This window comes from Aedes albopictus, chromosome 2 (assembly GCF_035046485.1).
Source record: "Aedes albopictus strain Foshan chromosome 2, AalbF5, whole genome shotgun sequence".
Taxonomy (NCBI): Eukaryota; Metazoa; Arthropoda; class Insecta; order Diptera; family Culicidae; genus Aedes; species Aedes albopictus.
The window spans coordinates 246,637,146-246,658,017 of NC_085137.1; the positions used below are offsets into that span (position 1 = coordinate 246,637,146).

At 41.0% G+C, this 20,872-nt stretch overlaps 1 protein-coding gene across 2 annotated transcripts in view; it reads left to right on the forward strand.

Moving 5' to 3' along the window:
* The window catches only part of LOC115258566 (FK506-binding protein 5-like), a 38,172-nt gene extending 18,373 nt beyond the window's left edge, over positions 1 to 19,799 (forward strand). The window contains exons 2-3 of one of the 2 annotated variants that reach the window (XM_062851452.1): positions 17,212 to 19,087; positions 19,297 to 19,799. In XM_062851452.1, coding sequence (XP_062707436.1) covers positions 17,214 to 19,087; positions 19,297 to 19,300 — 1,878 coding nt within the window. In that variant the 5' untranslated portion in view covers positions 17,212 to 17,213 and the 3' untranslated portion in view covers positions 19,301 to 19,799. The remainder of the gene's footprint in view (positions 1 to 17,211; positions 19,088 to 19,296) is intronic. The other variant, XM_062851451.1, reaches the window with a different exon arrangement.
* Positions 19,800 to 20,872: the final 1,073 nt, after the last annotated feature.

Genomic DNA, 20,872 nt, shown 5'->3' on the forward strand with positions numbered 1-20,872 from the left:
CACACCATTTTTTTTGAAATTCTTTCAGCACAAAAAAATGAGTAAAATAAATTGCTGAATTTCAGCAATTTTTTTGCTGAATTTCAGCAATTTTTTTGCTGAATTTCAGCACAATGTTGCTGATCAACTGTCAAAATTGCTGTATGGTTCAGCAACTTGAAAAATTATTGCTGATACTCAGTAAATTGGTATTGCTGAACGCAATCAGCACAAAAAAAATCAGCAAAGTTTGCTGAATACCAGTAAACAAAATTTGCAGTGTACACAGCTATCTAGGCTGATCGAGAAAAGACGTTAATATTGATGATCAACTTCATAGGGCTCGAACAGCCAACATTATTATTATTATCTTATTAGCGGTTTGTACATGGTGCCAGGCCGGTGCACAGAAAAGGCGATAAGGGAGGGGTTTTCCGTAATTTTAGGAAAAACGCGGAGGGGCGCCTAGTATATGAAAATATGAAATTTTAAGAATGGGGGGTGTTTAACCCCCAAAACCCCTCCCTGGGCACGGGTCTGCATGGTGCACTTGGTGCGTGGGTGAATCTTTTTAAATCGCAGCTTCTTCTGAAGCTGTGGAAGTGGAAGTGATGATCCGTAAGTAAGAATCCGAGGTAGACGAATTCCTCCACCACCTCGAAAGTATTCGTGCGGCACGGAATTCTGACTGGTTCTGCCAAAGAGTTGCATCAGCCAAAAGAGACCAATCAAACAGTTCTCGAAAACTGATGACTCTGACTCTTGGATTCTAATACTTTGACACAACCCCTGAAGACCCCGGCATTTGACACAACGTGTTGTCGCCGTAGAACTGAAATGTATTTAGTAGTACTGATTTGAATCAACTTAAAATTAGACCCTTGACCTTTGAATAGCAGTGCGTTCTATCAATTTATAATTACTACTCGTTCCTGAATTGTAAGATAACTACCAGCAGCCTTTTCCCAGTACAGTAATAAGAGTTCTCATGTTGCATACTGATCATTCTTTACATTTTTGCGCCTCCAACGCGATGGCATTCTGATTTGGCTGCATTGATTAGCATACTAGTAGTCAAACTGGTTTTAAGCAGTACATACTACTGCCAGGTATGGTCAACCAGAACAGACTCAGAACCAAACAAAACAACTCGTCCTGTTGCCACCGTCTACTAATATCTACATACTACTCAAAGGCGAATTAATATTTCGTCCACCTTCCAGTTCTGAATGAATAGCTCTCTGTGAATGGAGCAAAACTGCTTCTACTAGTCACTGGCTACCGTGAGACCTGGTTAAATATACGACTCGTTTTTGTGTTTTTCATCCAAGTTGCAACCTGAGCCCGTTGAGCTTATGTTTTCTTTCAACCGAAAAACTAAATAATAATTGGATATACCGGCGATCGATTACAACGTTTCTGCTTGCTTACTCGACTGTGGTGCACCGAAATTGCATGCTAACGGGGGGCTCGTAATCGATCGTCTAGCTCAAGCCTAGATTTGACCACATCTCACTAGATGGGTGGATTATGAGCGAATTATTATTCAAAACAAAAGTGAGAAAAATGGGTGTTATGCAGTGGTTCGAGGCGGTCAAGAATCAACAGAGCCAGTTTGCTTCATCGAGTTGGATAGAGCGGCGCGGGCTACGATTAATTGTATCTATGAAAAGCACTCAACTGAACTGCTAAGAATCTCCACGGGGTTGATCAAATTAAGATAACTTGTTTGATAGATGCGGCGATCGTTTACCCGTGTGAATTGAAACATAAGCCCGCCTCTTTGTGTCCACCTTTGGGGCCGAAATGTTCGTTTTTGAAGAAACAGTACGGCCCAAACAAGCTGAATGAATGAGAGTCAAGGTCAAAGCCGGTTTTCAGTGACGACGGACTACGGCGACGTACTTGGAACTTGGGACGGACAACCACTGTGTGCCCCTGTAGCGATAATAAATTTGTGGTGAATGCAACCGATTATCCAGTAATCAAACACAATGAAGAATGAAGATCCATGATCCATCCTCGCTGATGTGACATTGGTGCACAATTAATAATAAATCACCGAACAAACAAAGAATGTTAAGTACCGATTTCAATATCTTGATTAACGTAGAGGATTTAGCTCCTTATTCAGTCGCTACATAGTGTGCAAGTGGTGTGCTTTCATGGACACAGTGTTTTAGGAGAGATATCTAAGGGCGGTAGAAAATTTTACGTGTTTTTTCTTCGAGTAAATTATTATTGTGCTAGTAAACAGTGCAGTGGCATTGAACTTTGAAGCAATGACCACTGTCCGTTAGGAGTAATGACTGTTTGAGTTATGAAACATACCTAATCGTTCAAGGTAAATGTATCCATAGTTGTGGTGCAAGAGCTAGTAGCATCCTGTAAAGTTGATAATACATACCCAAATGCCACACTTAAGCCTTTTTGATTTCCCTGCAAATCACCGAATATCGTCGTTAGCACGTGTCGTTCGAAAATTCCGAGTATTATTTGTAGGTTCTTCTCGAGTATGGTTCATGTGTTTGTCATCGTTCCAAATGTTATAATACTCATCGTGCAGGCCATCCGCGATGCAGATACATTGACCGGATTTTATAAAAATCCTGCAGCTTGTTGAGCCCGGCTTACTGTAGAGCACTTTGTAAGAGTTTGTTTTTTTTTGCACGGCCGTGCAAAAAAAAAAAATCGTTTAAATCGAGGATCGGGTGTAAACGGGGCAGATTGCTCGAACCCTTCATGCAGTTTTGCATACCTTCCATTGTTTTTTTAATAAATATGGTAAGATTCTTAAGCCGGGTATGCACCTGATTTTTACGGCTTTTTTTGGAATAAGTATTTACCGTACGGTGAAAAACACTTTTTTACGAACTCATTTACTTTAGATGATAGATGATCCGCCTGTTGTGCTCTCTGCGCTTCACGCCTTCTTGTGCCCACCGGATTAGTAGCGAACATCAACTTTACAGGATTGTTGCCCGGCATTCTTACAACATGCCCTACCCACTGAATCATTCCGACTTTGGCTACCTTCTGGTTGCTGAGTTCGCAGTAGAGTACAGCGAGCTCGTTATTATTCCTTCTCCGCCACACACCATTCTCCTGCACACCGCCGTAAATCGTCATTAGCACGCGTCGCTGGAAAACTACGAGTGCTTGCAGGTCCTGCTCGAGCATGGTTTATGTCTCGTATCCGTTGTGGACCACCGGTCCGTTTTGTACATGGTACGGTACATTTGGTGCGTTGTTTTGGACATATTCACCACCAGTCCGAACTTTGCTGCTTCGTGTTTCAGGTGAGTGCACAATTTTGCCACCGTTCCAAATACTCTGGCAAGGCACATAAGTTGACTGGATTTTGTGAAAATCGTACCCGTCTGTTGAGCCCGGCTCGTCGTATTGCTACATTTCAAAGCGATGTTGAAGAGTAGACATGGAAATTCACCGGCTTGTCGCAGTCTCCAGCGAGATTCGAATAAACTGGATAGTGCACCCAAAAGCCCAGTTTCGTGTTCGAAAGAAATCACTCAAGAAACTTCTTGAGCGATTGGTGACAGGAATTTTCTACGGTGACTGCCATTTGAACAGTCATTCCTTCGCAACTGCGTACTGTGATCGAAGAAAAAACGGTTTCTTGAGCGATTCAGTCAAGGAAATTCCCATGCATCAAGATAATCCACTGTACGAATATATGGTGGCCTGCTTACTCCCACCGAAAAATTGACGTTTGAGAGGTGCCGGCACCGCTCAAACGTCAAATTTTCTGTGAGAGTAGCAGGTCAGCATATATTCGTGCAGTGGAATATAGGCTGAGAAATTCCTTCTGATATGCAAACAGCCCTAAAGCCCTTACACAGTTTTACACACCGTCAATAGCTGCAACGCGTTGCTTTGATCAGTCTGGTTGGAAAGCTGTTTTCGTCCATGATTTTCAACAGTTCTGTGCGATCAATAGAAGCAAGTGTCGCCTTGAAGTCGATGAACAGGTGATGTATTAAGACCTACTATTCACAGCATTTCTGGATGATTTGCCATGCATTGTAGATCTGGTCCGTTGTCGACCGGCCGTCGATGATGCCGGTTTGATTACTTCCCACGAACTAATTCGTCTCCTCTACGATGTTTCACGTCGCCTTAGTGGGACCAGGATGAATGCTACGATCCCCGTGAAAGACACGTCTGGGCAGTTACTGACCGACCCGGCTAATCAGTTGAAACGCTGGTTCGAGCACTTTAGAAGCCTTTTTCAAGTGTCGGCCACGCCATAAACACCTCAGCATTATCCACCAAGGGTTCGACGCATTACCTGTGTCAGTACCAAAGCTCCATCAGTGCAGGAGATAGAAACAGCCATCCGTAGCATGAAATCGATAAGAGCCCCAGGGGTCGATCGCATATCAGTTGAGATGTTCAAAGCTGCCCCGTGGTATCCGCACAACTACTGCATCAATTATTCTGCAATATATAGGAAGCCGCGGCATTTCCGGCCAACTGGATGCAAAGCGTTTTAGTAAAGGTACCCAAAAAGGGTGACCTGACTGTATGTGATAATTGGCGGGGCATCATGTTACTGTGTATCGTTCTCAAAGTCCTCTGCAAAGTGATTCTTAACCGGATACAGGAGAAGATTGACGCAACTCTCCGACGGCAGCAAGCAGGATTCCGTGTTGGATGATCCTGTGTGGACCGTATTGTCACGCTCCGTATCATTCTGGGGTAAATCAATGAATTTTAAGTCTCAATGAATTTTAAGTCTCTCTACCTGGTGCTCATTGATTACGGAGAAGCTTTCGACCGTTTCAATCACGGAAACATGTGAGAAGCCGTCAGGCGCAAGGGTCTCCCTGAGAAAATGTTCGGCCTCATTGAAGCACAGTACAGGGCATTTTCGTGCAGAGTACCGCACAACGGTGTTTTGTCCGATCCCATCCGGGTCGTTGCTAGAGTGAGGCATGGATGTATACTATCACCGCTGCTTTTCCTCATCGTAATCGACGAGATCCTGGTTGGTGCGATTGACCGTGAACCAATTCGTGGATTGCTCTGGTAGTCCATCACCATGGAGTTCCTTAATGACTTTTAACTTGGCTGATAACGTTGCTCTCCTAGTTCAACGGCGCTCTGACATGCAGAGCAAGCCCGATGATCTTGCCAATCGCTCCTCAGCGGCAGGTCTTACCATCAACATCAATAAGACCAAATCGTTGGGCGTAAACACGGTCAATCCTTTCAGCGTGAAATATGTGCTATACACCAGGGAAAACTGGTGTGTATCAGTGGAGAACACCCAACGGCTGCAGGTCTTCATCAATAGATGCCTGCGGTATAAAATTCGTGCATGGTTGCCTCCCATTTGTTCCTCTACCGTGGAGCTCCATCGTCGATGTCATCAAAAGCCGATAGCGACATAAATTCAGGAGCGAAAGTGAAGGTGGGTTGGCCACGCACTACGCAGAGGCGGAAATGAAAACTGGAAGCAAGCGTTAGATTGGAACCCAGCAGGACATCGCAGCAGAGGCAGACCCAGAGGCTCATAGCGGCGCAGCCTCAACAACGAAATCAAGCAAGTCGACAGGAATTTGACCTGGCCACAGGTCAAGGCGATGGCTGGCAATTGCCCAGGATGGAAGTCGGCCCTCTGCACCACCGTGGGTGCCCAGGACTGAAAGTAAGTAGTAGAATGACGAAAATGACGGAATATGATCTGATGTAGCACTTTGTGGGTGGCATTCAAAATTTTGATCAGTCTGAAGTTCTCACATTCCAAATGGTTGGATTTCTTGTGAATGAAGCAGATTACTCCTTCCTTCCACTCCTCCGGTAGTTGTTCAGTTTCTTAGATCCTGACAATCAACTGGTACCAAGACTGCTACAGACAAGTCGCCAACCGTTTTTGCAAACGTTTAGAGACCCCCTATGCCGGTGCAAGTCGCCAACTTTTCTGGGCCCGTCTTGATGAGTTTGGCTGCGATCCTTACCAACTGTTTTGTTGGTTTTCAGCTAGTGGATGGCATCCTTAACTTCTCTCAGCGTCGGAGTTGGATCATTTCCGTCCTCTGCTACACTGCCCATAATCGCATAGTTGAGGTAACCACCATTAACAATGTCAGCACTTACAAGCTAACAGCTATCATATGTGCATAATTGTGGCCAGTTTTATTCAATAGAGTACAAGATCTAATCACTAGCTAGACATTAACGAGAAAAAAAAATCATAAACTTTTCATTAATCATTGTTAAAATTTCAAAAGTGTGCTGAAAACTACATTGGCGCTTACGTCAACTATGCGATTATGGGCAGTACAGTTTTCCATGCTAATGTTCTCCACGCCATTCAGGTGCTCATCGAAGTGCTGGATCAAACTTACTATCACCTCACGCTCGTCCATCAAGAGGCTCCCGTCCTTATCCTTGCGTATTTCGGCTTGCGGTACGAAGTCGTGGCGGTATGTGTTGAGCTTTGGATAGAACTACGTGTTTTCTAAGAACTGTACCGCAATTCCATGTTATCGTACTCCACCTCTTGCAGTCGGCCTTTACTTCTCCCCAAGCAGACGGGTCTGCTGTTTCCGTTTTTGTTTGAATCGTTCCATATTCTGTCGTGTTCCATTCTGCAGTATAACCGCCTGCACTACATTCTTCTTGTCCAAAATCGTACTCCTCGTCGAACGATTCGTTCCGTCGACTTCGTTCCACGTCCCAGATGGCGCTTTCGGCTGCATCGTTGATGGTTTCGGATGGTTTCCGGGTGCAGTTTGACTATCACCAGGTAATGGTCGGAGGTGAACATGCTTTACGTATCTAATTGCGTACTAACCTATCAAGGACTGTTAAGTTCTGGTAATTCAAGGACTCACGTGTATTCTTATTGCTGAACACATTCTCTAATTTGACAGAGTTTTGCTACTAGCCTAAAGTTCCGGGTTTTTCTTTATTGTCCTGGGACTAAACTAGAAGCATGACATGGATGGGGCTAGTAGAGTTTCGATGCATGGATAAATATCAGTACTTCGATATAACGTACACAATAATTTCTCTTTGTACGTTATATTGAAGTGTACGTTATATCGAAGCAAGGAAAAAATATTATTTTTATGCTAATGTTTATGAATTCAAGGGTACGTTATATCGAAGATTACCTGTAGTACCACCGTTTTGTTTTTCTCAGAATTCCAACGGATTGTGTTTGATTAGGGACGCTCTTTCACTGAGATTTAAATATCTTTTTTGCTATTCAATGACAATGGAGTAGTACGACATGTACTAAATACTAAGGATACAGGTAATGCCACAAAAGATCTAAATACTGGTCGCAGTGGCTCACCCGAACAGAAAAAAAAAACCTCTGCAGGTTACTGAGAGTTTGCCACGGTTTAGTGTGGCTTTCGTTAGTTTGTTTCATTAAAATTCAGGAGAATATTTGTGTTTTTTCCACCTTGTGTTTGCTGGTCACCCGGAAAAGACGCAGCCATTCGCTGCTCAAGGCCGAGGACCAACCTGAGGCCCGTTCTCCAGTGGTCGCGTCGCAGACATCCCGATTCGATTGAGCGGCAAATGAGGCAACGGACATGGCAAAAGGGGAAGGACGATGAAGGAGCGGATCGGTGGATGATGGCAGCAGAAGAAGGAGGCCCCGTAGAAAGAAGGTCAGACTAGATTAAGGAAGTGGGTGGTAGTACCTAGAGTGAATGTAGAAAGCTAGTGAAAGATAGAAGAAGTGCACAGACCGAAATATACAAGAGAATCAAAAGGTAACTCAAATGTTTTACTGAATCCGTGAAAAGCCATGATAAGCGTGCCAAACTTGAGGTTGAGGTTATACAGAGTCTCGTGTGTGACCCTCTCCTCATGCCAACGGTAGCTGTGGTCCAACCGCATTAGTTACAGTACCAAATTTCCTATCGCAAGTCCTTTTTGTTCGCTGGGGTCGTTGTCGTTGGTATCAGTTCGTATTATTTTGTAGCAGATTTTCCGTTGGAATGCTTTTTTTACGGCTGGCTAGCAGGACCGCACATCATGCATCTGCTTCGGAGAACCATGATGCACAGTTAAGCTTAGAGTCCTTCCCTGGCACTTGGACGTCGATCAACTGCCCCTGCTATGGGGATCAGACGCTGTTGTGAGCTGCTCCTCTTGTAGAACAGACGCTCAGGTGTGCAGAAGCATTCCCCTCCCCCCCACAGCCTACGATCATAGTTTCCATCGAGGTTGGTTACTCGATCTTCCCCAGTGTTGCTGGAAGCCCGACCAGTGCGATGCGGAGGTAGGGGATAATGAATCTAGGGAATCGCGCTACTTGGGCGGTGGCTTCTATATTCGTCTGTTTTCCACTATAACTCAGTCAAATTTGAACCAATGACAAAACTTTTGGAATGTGGTGAAATAGGTAGAGTATCTACCCGTGTACAACATTTCAAGTCAATTGGTTCAAAATTGACTGAGTTATAGTGGAAAACAGACGAATATAGAAGCCACCGCCCAAGTGGCGCGATACCCTAATAGAATTTCGCGATTTACCCAGCCTCCACCGTTTGAAGCGATGCTTCCTCCTTCCTTAAAATCTTCCTCGACGTTACCTCGAGATTATGTGACATCCGGATCCGGTTACTTCAGCCGCATTAGGTCGTACCGAGACGGTCGTCGGCACAGTACATTGCTAATGAGGGAGATTTTTGGGCGCAACTTGACTACATATCATCACCAGCTTGACCATTTTCAGGCAGTTATGACTCAGTTTTCTTTGGTGCTGCAGGTGTAACGATGAGGGAGGCTGTACTGGAAGTAGGTGCAACTAATCTTCATATTTTTGGAATCAGCGACATTTGCGACATTCGTTTATCACCCGGTGGGCACTGAATCACCGTATCGGTCAAACTGCATGAGAAATGCCATAAATAAAAACTGCAGGAGGAATTGCTAGAATTCCAAACGGAACTTGTGAAGGAATACAAAACAGAGTTCCTAGATGAATCCTGGAAAGAGTTTCCAAAGAAATTCAAGAAGCAGTTTGCGGAAAAAAAAATCAGCAGAACTTCCCGGAAGAATCCCGGCAAGAGCTTCCAAAGGAATCTCGGAAGGAATGCCCGGAGGAATCTACGAAGGAATTCAAAAAGAAATTCCAGAAGCAATTTTTGACAGAAGGTCAGTAGAAATTCCCAGAAGGAGCTTCTAGAAGAATTCCGGAGAAGTTTTTAGAGAATTCCTGAAAGGATATCAGAATGATTTCCTGGAGAAATCTCAGCAGGCACGCCGAGAGGAATCTCGCATGAAATTTCTGGAAGGAATCCCAAACTGAATTTTGGATGGAGTTTCTGTAGCAACCGTGGAAGAAATTCCTGAAGCAATCCCCGAAAGAACTCCTGGATGAATTCCGGAAGAAATCCCAGATTAAATTTCTGGAATTCCCATGCATATTTTCTTGGAATGCCTTTGGAGGGACGAAGGAAATTCCTCTTTAAAGTTAAAAACAATTATTTATTTATTTATTTATTTATTTATTCATGAAAACTTAAGACAATGTCTTTTATGTTTTAGATGCTCAATGATAATATGAAGTGCGTTGTTGTAAAACTGAGCAATAATTATTAATTAAATAATGCACTTTTAAAATCTTTAACTAACTTGCTGTAAAAATGCTTTCTTGAAATGCAGAGGAGAAACAATATTTTGTAGTTCAACTGGCAATGAATTCCAATTACATATACTTCTAACAAGTAGAGAGTTTGCATAGTGTGAAGTCGTAGCTCGTGGCATAGAGAATTTAATACCCCTTGGACTTCTCAAACGAATCAGTTTACTATATAGATATTGGGGGCAGTTCTTGAATATTACTGAATGTAAAATAAACACAGATCTTACTACCGGAAAGTTGTTGAATGTACAACCAATCAATGATTTGTGCAGATGAGAAACAGGAGAATATCTATCTAAATTGTATACAAATCGTACACAGCAATTAAGAGCTACTCTGAGTTTATTCATAATGTAAGCAGATGCCTGGGTGGTTACAAAATCGCAGAATAATAAATGAGGATAGATCAAACTCTTGAATAACTTCAGTTTTGTATCTTGTTGTAAAAAATCAGCGGTATAACGTAATGTGCGTAAAACTGAGTATATCTTCCCACATTGTTTTAAAACAAATCCATCCCATTCGAAATTACTTTGAATAGTTACACCTAAGCTAACCACTGTCTCTGAGTATACAATAGGAATGCCGTTCAAGTTTAAATCAGGTTTCTCATAGTTTCGATTCGAGCGTGTAATATAACAGGCCTGTGTTTTTCGAGCATTCAACTTTAACGAATTTTCTGACGCCCATAATGAAATATTAGATAAATTATTGTTGATCAAATTTGCAGCAACATCCTTTGTCATACCAGATACATCTACATAAATTTGAACGTCGTCTGCAAATAAATGGATTTGACAACCGTTAAGCTTCAGCGGTAGATCGTTTATATAAATGGAAAACAGCAAAGGCCCTAACACAGATCCCTGTGGAACTCCGGATAATATTGGACGATATTCGGAAAAACAGTCATTCACGAAAACAGTTTGACTTCTATCAGAAAGGTATGAACGTATTAGTTGAACCGCATCATATGAAAAACCGAAGTTATTCTCAAGTTTTTTGCATAACTTAATATGCGAAATGGTGTCAAACGCTTTTGAAAAATCAAGCAGCAAAAGTATTACAGATCCTCCCTTATCTAGGACAACACCAATATCATCGCAAACCTTTATCATAGCTGTTTTTATGCTGTGTCCTTTGCGATATCCTGATTGAAACTGTGATAGAAGACAGTTTTCAGACAGATAACAGGTAATTTGGTTTTTTACCAATCTTTCAAAGACTTTAGAAATTGCGCTTAAAATACTGATTGGTCTAAGATTCTCAAGTGTGTTATCCATGGGCTTTTTCTTTATGGGTATAATTTTGGAATACTTCCACACTTTAGGATAGATACCGCTTTTGAAAATACTATTGAAAATATGTTTCAATGGCTTCAGAAGTAGGGGGAATATCATTTTTATAAATTTAATGGGTATATCATCAAGACCAACGGCATTAGACTTAACATCGTTAATTGCATTGACTATATGAAAATCTTGAACCTCACTGAATCGGAATGATGTAGAGCACGAGCCATTATTATCTGAAAAGTCAGTTTGTACAGGTGAGCTGAAATTCTGAACGAAATGTTTGTTGATGTCATCAGGGCTACAGTTCAAAGAAACACAATCATTCTTTTTTGAAATATTCAAAGACTTTAAGTTCTTCCATAACTCTTTAACTGTACCAGAATTAGAAATTTTAGCGTTCCAGTAACGTGTTTTGGCATTTGTGATAATTGAAGTAGTACTATTTCGCAGTCTTTTAAAAATTACAAAATCGTCATTATTTCCTGTAGTTTTCCATTTTCGAAAAGCAAGGTCACGATCGACTATTGCTCTAGATACCTGATTATCAAACCATGGATTACAGTTTTGTTTCCTTGTGTAGTTTTTCACAGGTATAGTTGAATCGTACATACTTCTCACATGTTCATTGAAAAATGGAAGCAAAAAATCAGGATTATTTGTTAGGTAAAAATCATCCCAGTTGATGTTGTTGAACACAGATATAACGACGGAGGGATTAAAGTTTCTGTAGTCTCTAAAAGTTGTTGGTTGTGTAGATCGTAAAACATCCACATCTAAAGACGCAAATAGTAAATCGTGATTCGACATGAATGGAACATCAATTTGGTTAAAACGAAGCACAAGTTCAGTTTTATTAGTAATCATTAGATCAATTTGAGATGATCCTGTCCTATGGAAATGTGTCGGAGTATCGCCTAAAGAAGAAAATGAGAAATTTTCCATAAATGACGTAAACCTCCGACTTCTATCACTTTGCGAGTTGAGTATATTTGTATTAAAATCACCCATTAACAAAATGTGCTCGTATTGAAATTCAAATCTAGAGAACTTTTGTGTTAGCAATGGTGAACAATCAAATTCAGGAGGATTGTAAAAGAAACCTAAAAGAATTTTTTGTTTGTTGATTTGAAGTTCTAGAAAAATATATTCAGTTTCACCGGCGATATAACATGATTTTTCCAAAATTCTGAAGTGGAAATGTTTTTTAATATAAACGATTATGCCACCACCCAGTCGACCCAAACGATCATTTCTGATAACCGTGTAATTATCAATATTCAGGACATCATCAGATATTTTCTCATTCAACCAAGATTCGGAAATGCTCATCACATCAACGTTAGAAATATTAGCTATTTTCTTTAGCTCTTCAATCTTAGACATTTTCCTTGCACAAATGCTTTGGCTATTCATGCAACAAACCGAAAGTTTATCTCGAACCAATGCAGACTTCATAACGATTCCTGGCGTATTCCAATTATTAGAAGTATTGACGTTCAAGTTATTAGCCATTATGCTGAACAAAAAGCAAGTTACAGTTCAAGAAAACAATTTAAAAGCAATTAAATCTAAACACTTTAAAAATACAATGTTTTTAATCAAACGCCAACTTATAATTTAACTATTTAAACAACGCACCAAACAGTAATTAACATAATTTTACAATTGTAACAATCTTCCTAATGAGACTACATGATTTTCCATCAGCAGATCAAACAAGCAGCAGCAGCAACAACAACCCAACACCCCAACAGCAGCAACAGCAACCCCCAAAACTTTCAGGAGAGGAAATCATGGACAGCTTATGGAGTGGATTGGAAGGATAGAGAAAGCAATAAAGGAAAGGTTTAACGTTGATGAAATCGCTGCAGCTCTTCCATAGACTTGACGACGACGTTATCTTCGCTGTTCAGCTCCTTGACGTAAATCACACCACCTTTGGAGAAAGCATACGCCAATTTCCCTTGCTTCTTCAACTCAATCGCCTTCGCTTTGATTTTCCTAGCCGCTGGAGTCAAACTCTCGTTCACATACACTCGTTTGTTCGCTTGAAACCCGATTTGCGCCAAGTTCAACGATCGCATCGCAAGATATTTGGAGAAAAAGTCATTTCGCTGGTTCGTGAAGGCAAACTACATCAAGATGAGACAATTGCTACCAGCATTCAACGGTGATCTAGTCAGGCGCCGGATGTCAACTAATGGGACCATATTATCAGCATATCCCATAGCCAAACACCAACAACGAAAATAGTGCTGCAGATCTTCTCCAACGGTGTACGGGACGCCACTGATCGTGAGGTCATCAGTCAGTAGGGTCCTAGCAATGGATTCAGCATTACCTTCCTGTTCTGCTTCAACCTTACGGAGTCTGGTGTTAACATCGGACAACTCCGCCTTAATTTCGTCCAATCCCTTCGAAAGTTGGCTATGCAGCTCATCTTCCAGCTTATCCATACGAGCCTGCAAGATTTTGTTTTGATTGGTAATCATGCGAGCCAGCTCATTGTTTGTCACGTCAGATGTTGGTGAATTGGAAGGTTCATCAGGCTTTATCCGTTTCGTGTTGCTAGTAGACTGTGACATGCTATTCGTTTTGCTTCGGGTCCACAGTTGACTCATAGATGAATGCTAGCGTCCACTGTCAAACTGGATATCGTGGTATCACCAAGCAGAAATGTTTTCGACGATATTTATCACAGCAGTGGACAATTTTCTCGGATAACAGCTTCACATAAACACGGCAATAAGCTCTATCGATAGCCACCAGGTGTTGGTTGATAGTTAGTGGAAATCAAGTGCTAATTACTGTTTGAGATGCGCACTGATTTTACAACCACTTCATTTTACCACTGTTGACTACTACTGATTACACAGGAATACTTTCTAAAAGTAAAAATAAACGTCTAAAGATGGAATTCCTAGGATGGATTTCTAGAGTGATAGAAATTCGTTTGAAGTCCCAGAAGAAACTTCTGAAGAAATCCTGAGAGTAGTTCCTGGAGCCTCCAGGCTGGAGGAACCTCTTAGGAATCTCAGAAAGGATCCCAGAGGGAACTTCTGTAAGAACCCCGTAAATAGCTCCTAGAATAAATTTGTGGAGAAACCACCGAAGATGAGGAGTCTAGAAGGAATTCCTAGAGGGATCTCGGAGTTGACTTCTAGAGAAATATCGGAAAGCATTTTGAAGGAATTTGGGAACTCCTCCCGAGCAGAAGGGAATAACAACAGCATAATAAAGTGTGTTATTTTGGAAAAATAACTGAGTAGCGGAAAGAGTTATTTTCATGTTATTCACATAACATATCCTGATATAAACTTGTCTGTCATAAGCGGCAAAATAACAAAAATTATAACAAAAAAATGTTCCTGGTAGACCTGTTTAATAACATGTTTTGTTAGTTTCAATAACAACTTAATAACAGCGAATTTTTAAAATATTTCAATAACAAATTTTGGTATGAATACGTTATTGATAACAATTTGAAAACAAAATTTGCTTTTTTTCTGTTGCGGATAGGAACTCCTCAAAAGTCCCATATGCATTCAATGGGATATGCAAGAATAGGATCTATTGTTAAATGTTTCATTCATAATTGGGACGCTATTGTTGTCGCAAGCGATTTATTATCGAAAACGAAGAGAAACAATAGTTTTCGTTTATTTTCCAAACAACTTACGATGAAAAACTACCGTCGTTTTGAAACCCTTTATTAGGTTGTTCATTAATTATAAGATTAATTTACATTATTACCTCATTGATTGACACATTTATGTAAGTGAATCTAAGTGGATGCAGTGAAATCAATAAAAATAATATGTTTAAAAATAATCAATGGAGTTCTTGATGACTTATTTTTTTACATTTTGTCGAAAATGTGTTATTCGTCGTTAAATTCCACCAGTTGATCCAAAATGTTTCATAAAATGGCTAACACTCTATTACACTTTCTATTTTCGTATTCATACCTAACTAAAACTGGGACAAAAAAAAACAGGTATACTTTTCAAAGTGCTTATAAAACAAAAGGCTGATAAGTTGGCACTGTCACAGTTAAAACGTAATGTCAGTAAGATATGGGACTGATGACAAAATAATATTTTCTCATACAGTTCCTCACGGAATGCTGTGAACGACGAAAATCTCGAATGGTGTAGTTTTGATTGCAAAGCTAGTTATGTTGTAATATTAATGATCAAATATTTGTACAGTCTCAATGACATAATAATAACTGAACTTGTGCAACAACAAAACATGTTATTGAAATGTAATTTCAAGAAAATATACCAAGAGCACGATCATAACAAAATAAGATTGCCCAACAGAACATGTTATGGAACGGTGATGACTTAATAAGTTAATAATAACAAACCGAGATATAAAAACAGGTTTTGTGATTCCGTTGTTATTATTTTGATATTTTCCTCTGCTCGGGCTGAAGTAATTTCAGAAGGTGTTTCTTAAGAAATCTAAGAAAAATCCTCTGGAACAATCTTGGCAGTACTTACTGGATGAATCCTGACAAGAACTCTTGAAGAAATCCTAGACAGAACCTGTTTAGGAATATCAGTAGAAACTCGTGGAAGAACCCCAGAGGGAACTTCTGAAGGAATCCCCAATAAACCCCAAAAAAAAAACTCGACAAGAACTCTCTGGGATTCCCACAAGAAACTTCCAGAGGAGCACTGGAACAAATTTGTCAAAAAAATACGATAGATTTCTTGGAAGAAGCTTGGATAGAATTCCTGTAGAATCCCAGAGGTATCTCCTAGAGGGGTTACACCGTGCCGTCATCAAGTCATAAATCAGCACACTTTCCGACGCACACAAACCCCACAAGTTGAATTAAATCAAACCACCTCTGAAACTTTTTCTAAGTTCAATCTGACGATATTTTTCTAAGTCCGAATCGTAAACATCAAGGCCACGAAATAGGGCATGCAGTCCCGAGCAGAAAAGAATAACAACAAAATAACATATCTAGGTATGAATCTTAAATAACATTATACCTCGATTTGCCCTTCATTATGTGGACATAAGAGGCAAAATAACAAAAATAAATACCAGAATTTTGTATAAATAACACCAGAAAAATAACAAGTCTTGTTATTTCAATAATGAATGCATACCATAAATTTCAAGTGCTCTAGTTGTTATCCAGAAGGTATGAAATAACAAAGTAATAACATTTCTTGCTATTAAATCGAACATTTTTCGATAGCTTCATGATACAATAACAAATCTTGTTCTTCAGTTATTTTCAAAGCCTAATCAACAATACCACATCAATACCTAACTTTGATCAAATACCTCCAATTGTTATTGTGGTGTTCTCATCATATTGCGTAGAATAGTATAGACATACCAACTTGAGGTATTAGAGCACAGGTTGCTCTTTGCACGGTATTTGTAATCTTGTATTTGTATTATCTTACAGAAACCCGGATCACTTGTGTCCATGCTGAAAGTGGCTAGGTTCGATTACCGGTACGGTTTAGGATCTCTTTGTAATGTAAATTTCCTTGACTCGCGTGTTCATGGAGTATCTTTGTACCTGCCATCCATTGCATAAATGTAAAAAATGATAAATAAACAATACAAGATCTCAGGTATTAACTGTGAAAATGCTTGTAGAGGCCTTGCTGATAGAATGCCAAGATTAGTAGGAACGTTTCACCAGAATAGAGTAGTACCTACGGTAATATAGACATGGATGAGTAGCAATTTGGTCAGAAAAATACTGTGCGTCACTTGAAGATATAAATTCTTGAAGCGTAAAATAACTATTCTCACTGACCGGAAGTTGTTCATCTTCTGTATATCTTTAAAACAGCTCCAGTTGAAACAAACACGGCATGCTGCCAAGCGGAACCATTTATTTTAATCTGCCCATCAGCAGCATATCATCATGGCTTTGGGAAAAAAGTTTAAAGTTTCTTACCTCTGAACTGGCTCAACTATTTGCGCGTGGATGTAATGGATTCTTTGTTCTCACGTTGCATTGGTCGAACACGTTCTCAAGGGCCACATTTCTACTGATCAGCAGGGAGATAATCTGATTTATTTAGCTTAATGGATGAGACAGAGCAATACATGTAGAGAATGGTAAAGACTTCAATGACCTTGAAGGAAGTTGAGCTGCTAGAACAGTGACCGAAATATTCACTGATACCTACCTACAGATTTTTTCTATCACTGTGAAGTAGTAACGATTAGCTCTTTATGTTCCGAAATCTCGCGTCTGTGATTTTGAGTCCTTTTTAATAGTGTGCCTAACATTATTATTTTATCTTCTACTTTCAGAAATGAAAATCATCCAGTCTGTTCTCCTGGTTACGGCGATCGCCGTCACCGTAGCATTTCCAACTCCCCAAGAAGAAAAAACGACCTCCAAAACTGCGAAAGATGAAGAGCATGTTCCAACGGTACAAAAGATTGAAATTCACGTTGAAGTCAAGGCCATGTCACCGGACGTTAAAATGCCGGCCACGGTGACCGTATCGGAAGCTCATGAGCCTCTAGCAAGTCCCAAGGACAAGAACCTTGAATCCAAGAAATCAGAGGACTCAGTGCAGGTTACTAAGGCTTCAGAAACCTCGAAGCCGTCAGAAACTGTTGAGCTGCACAAGATAAAGAAAATACAGGTGGTCGTACAACCAACACCAGCTGAGGAAAGCGTAGCGAAAAAGAGTGATGTTAAATCAGATGTTGAAGGTACATCGGAAAAAGTCGAGCAAGTAAAGAGCCTGCCGGTTGCGGTTAAATCAGTTCCCTCTGAAACCGTGAAAGAAGTTGAAAAAGAAAAGACTACGTTGGAGCAGAAACCAACAACAAGTGATGCTCTATCAACTACCTCCGAATCCAAATCAGTGAAGATTGAAAACTCTCAGGCTAAATCTGCAGAACCGAGGCAAGATACAGCTACTTCTCAACCAAGGCCAGTGATTGTTGAAGCTCCGGTAATGAAATCAAATGAGAATAAGCTACAAGACCTTGAAGATAAAATAGAAACAACTAAAGCTGTCAAGGTAGAAACCAAACAACAAGCTAAGGACGATGATGATTCGAAAGAGGACAACTCGAGCGAAGAGTCACCTAAGGACACCGTTAGGGTAGTCTCGGATGAAACTCCAGAAGACGCTGTAAAAGAATCAAAGGCAGAAATGATCAAGGATGAAAAAGAAACCAAAATGCAAACTGATGACGCACTAAAAGAAACCGTGGTGCCAGTGGTAACTGAAGGAATGAAGCAAGGAGCTAAGAGCGTAGAAGATGAAACTGTGATTCCTATCGTGGAGGATCTTCCAAATAAGAAGCAAAGTGTTGAGGCGGAACCAACATACAGAATGATTCCCGTTACTGTTGTGATTGAAAAACCTAAAGTGAAGGAAATTACTATCAGGACAGTTGCGCCTGTCGAGAAAAAAGAAGAAGAAAAGCCTGTCGAGAAAAAAGAAGAAGCAAAGGTGATTGAACCAGAATCAGGTGCTGAAAAATCAGTAGAGAGCGAGATGCCTAAGGAAACTATTGCTAAAGTAGATGTGTCTGCGTCTCCCGTTGCAGATGCAGATTCCGTCACACCTGAAGAAGAGTTACCATTAGTAAAAGCAATTGATCCAATAACTGTCAAGGCCGATGTTCAAGAACTTACAGTCACAGAAGAACAAAAAGAAGACACTCCTGCTACTAGAACCGTAGATCCGATCAAGGATACAGTTGAACCAGTTACAGTAGAAGTCTCTGCCGTAAATGTTGCGGAAGAATCACTTAAGGCAGTGGAAGAACCTGTGCCCGTAGCTGAACCCTCACCAGCTGTAGAACCTGAAGAAGTAGTTCAGCAAGATGCTGCTGCTGCCGATGAACCAGCCAAAGAGGCAGAGCTGAAATCAGTGGAACCCATGATGGATGAAGGGAGTTCAACTAAAGCAGCTGTCACAGAAAGCGAAACTGCGGAGAAAAAAGTTGAAGATTCGAGTATCAGTAGTAGTACAACCACTAAGGCGTTAGAGGATGTGACTAGCACTAGCGAAGTGATGGAGAAAGTTGAAGAAGCCGCTGCAAAGGAAGTGGAAGCTTCGACAACGACGACAACGACCACCACGACCCCTGCCCCTGTGAAGACGGAGGGCAAAAAAGGAAAGAAGAAGTTGCCAGGTTCGAACAATAAACAGAATACAATGTAAATGAGATGTTTTGAATAGTTCGCGTTATTTGCTGCCTGCCATTCCTCGTGCTGATATGGCACTGCTTACGCAAAACATAATAGTGCTTAATGCTTAAGCTATCCAATTAACGCTTTTTAAAACCTTCCATGCATAATTAAAATTCGCTTTTTCAACTTGAAATTGAGTTTGACTTACTAATCCAAATTTCATTTTATCGTTTTAGCTAATATTCGAGGGTACAGCAAGCGTCTGCAACAGGACCAGAAGAAATCACAGTGAAAAGAGGAAGGATTTCTTCCCAACTAGAAGAGCTGCCAATTGAGCAAAGTAGATTGCTACTTTACCGTAAGAGTGTACGTGAAACCTGTGGACAGGTTGAATTCACGTTACGATATTTTTAATTAAAACATCCTAGAGTAGGGTGTCACGTCAATTCATCGTACAAAGGCTTTGCTTCGTCATCTACAGAAAAAATTTACCGAAGAAAATTTACTAAATAGGTTGCATAGCTAGATTTCGATCTACAGTAACATTTTTGAATAGCTTCAATTACGAAGAATTGGTGCAACACCCTGCTAGATATAGGAGAGTGCGATTGACTCGTTCGTAGCCATGAGTGTAATCATGATGTCTTGTCAAGAAATAAATTTACCGAATCGATCATTTTGTCCAGTGTTGTAACATTACGCTTGCAGTAGGCTAAGTTAAATATAATATTTAAACAAAGCGCGTGTTGTTTGGTTTCGAATGTCACCAGTCCAATAACTAATGCAAATTGGTTCTTTCTTTTGATCTCTCCCTATCCCGATGATCCCATCAATATAAAGATATCGAAAGTTAACAAACTATATAACAACTTACCTTACCTCACCGATCAGACTAAGGCCGGGGTGGCCTCTGCTGTACCTACATGGTATCCGCCTCCATTCTACTCGGTCCATGGCTGTTTGTCTCCAGTTCCGCACTCTGCGTAGGGTTCGCAGATCGTCCTCCACTTGGTCGACCCACCTAGCTCGCGGCGCTCCACGTCTTCTTGTACCGGTCGGATGACTCTCGAGATGACTCTCGAGAACCATTTTAGTCGGGTTGCTATCCGACATCCTGATGAAGGGACCCGCCCACCGTAGCCTCCCGATTTTCGCGGTATGGACGATGGTTGGTTCTCTTAGCAGCTGATGCAGCTCGTGGTTCATTCGCCTTGGGCACTCCGCCGTAGATGGTACACAACACCTTCCGTTCGAAAACTCCAAGGGCGCGTTGGTCCTCTGCACGTAAGGTCCATGTTTCGTGCCCATAGAGAACGACCGGTCCAATCAGCGTTTTGTAGATAGTTATTGTTACGGCGAACTTTATTCGATCGTAGAGTTCTGCGGAGTCCAAAGTAAGCACGATTTCCTGCCACAATGCGCCTCTGAATTTCTCTGCTGGTGTCTTCGGCGGTCACCAGTGAGCCCAAGTACACGAATTCTTCAACCGCCTCGATTTCATCACCGTCGATATAAATTCGGGGTGGCGGGCGCGGTGATTCCTCCCTGGAGCCCTTTGCCATCATGTACTTTGTCTTCGACACATCAACGACTAATCCGATTTGCCTGACTTCACTCTTCAGTCGGATGTACGTTTCTACCATCGTCTCAAATTTACGAGCTATAATATGTATCAATATCATCAGCGAAACCAAGCAGCTGAACGGACTTCGTGAAAATCGTTCCACTCATGTTTATCCCCGCTCTCCTTATTACACCTCTAAAGCAATGTTGAACAGCAAGCACGGAAGACCACCACATTGCCCTAACCCT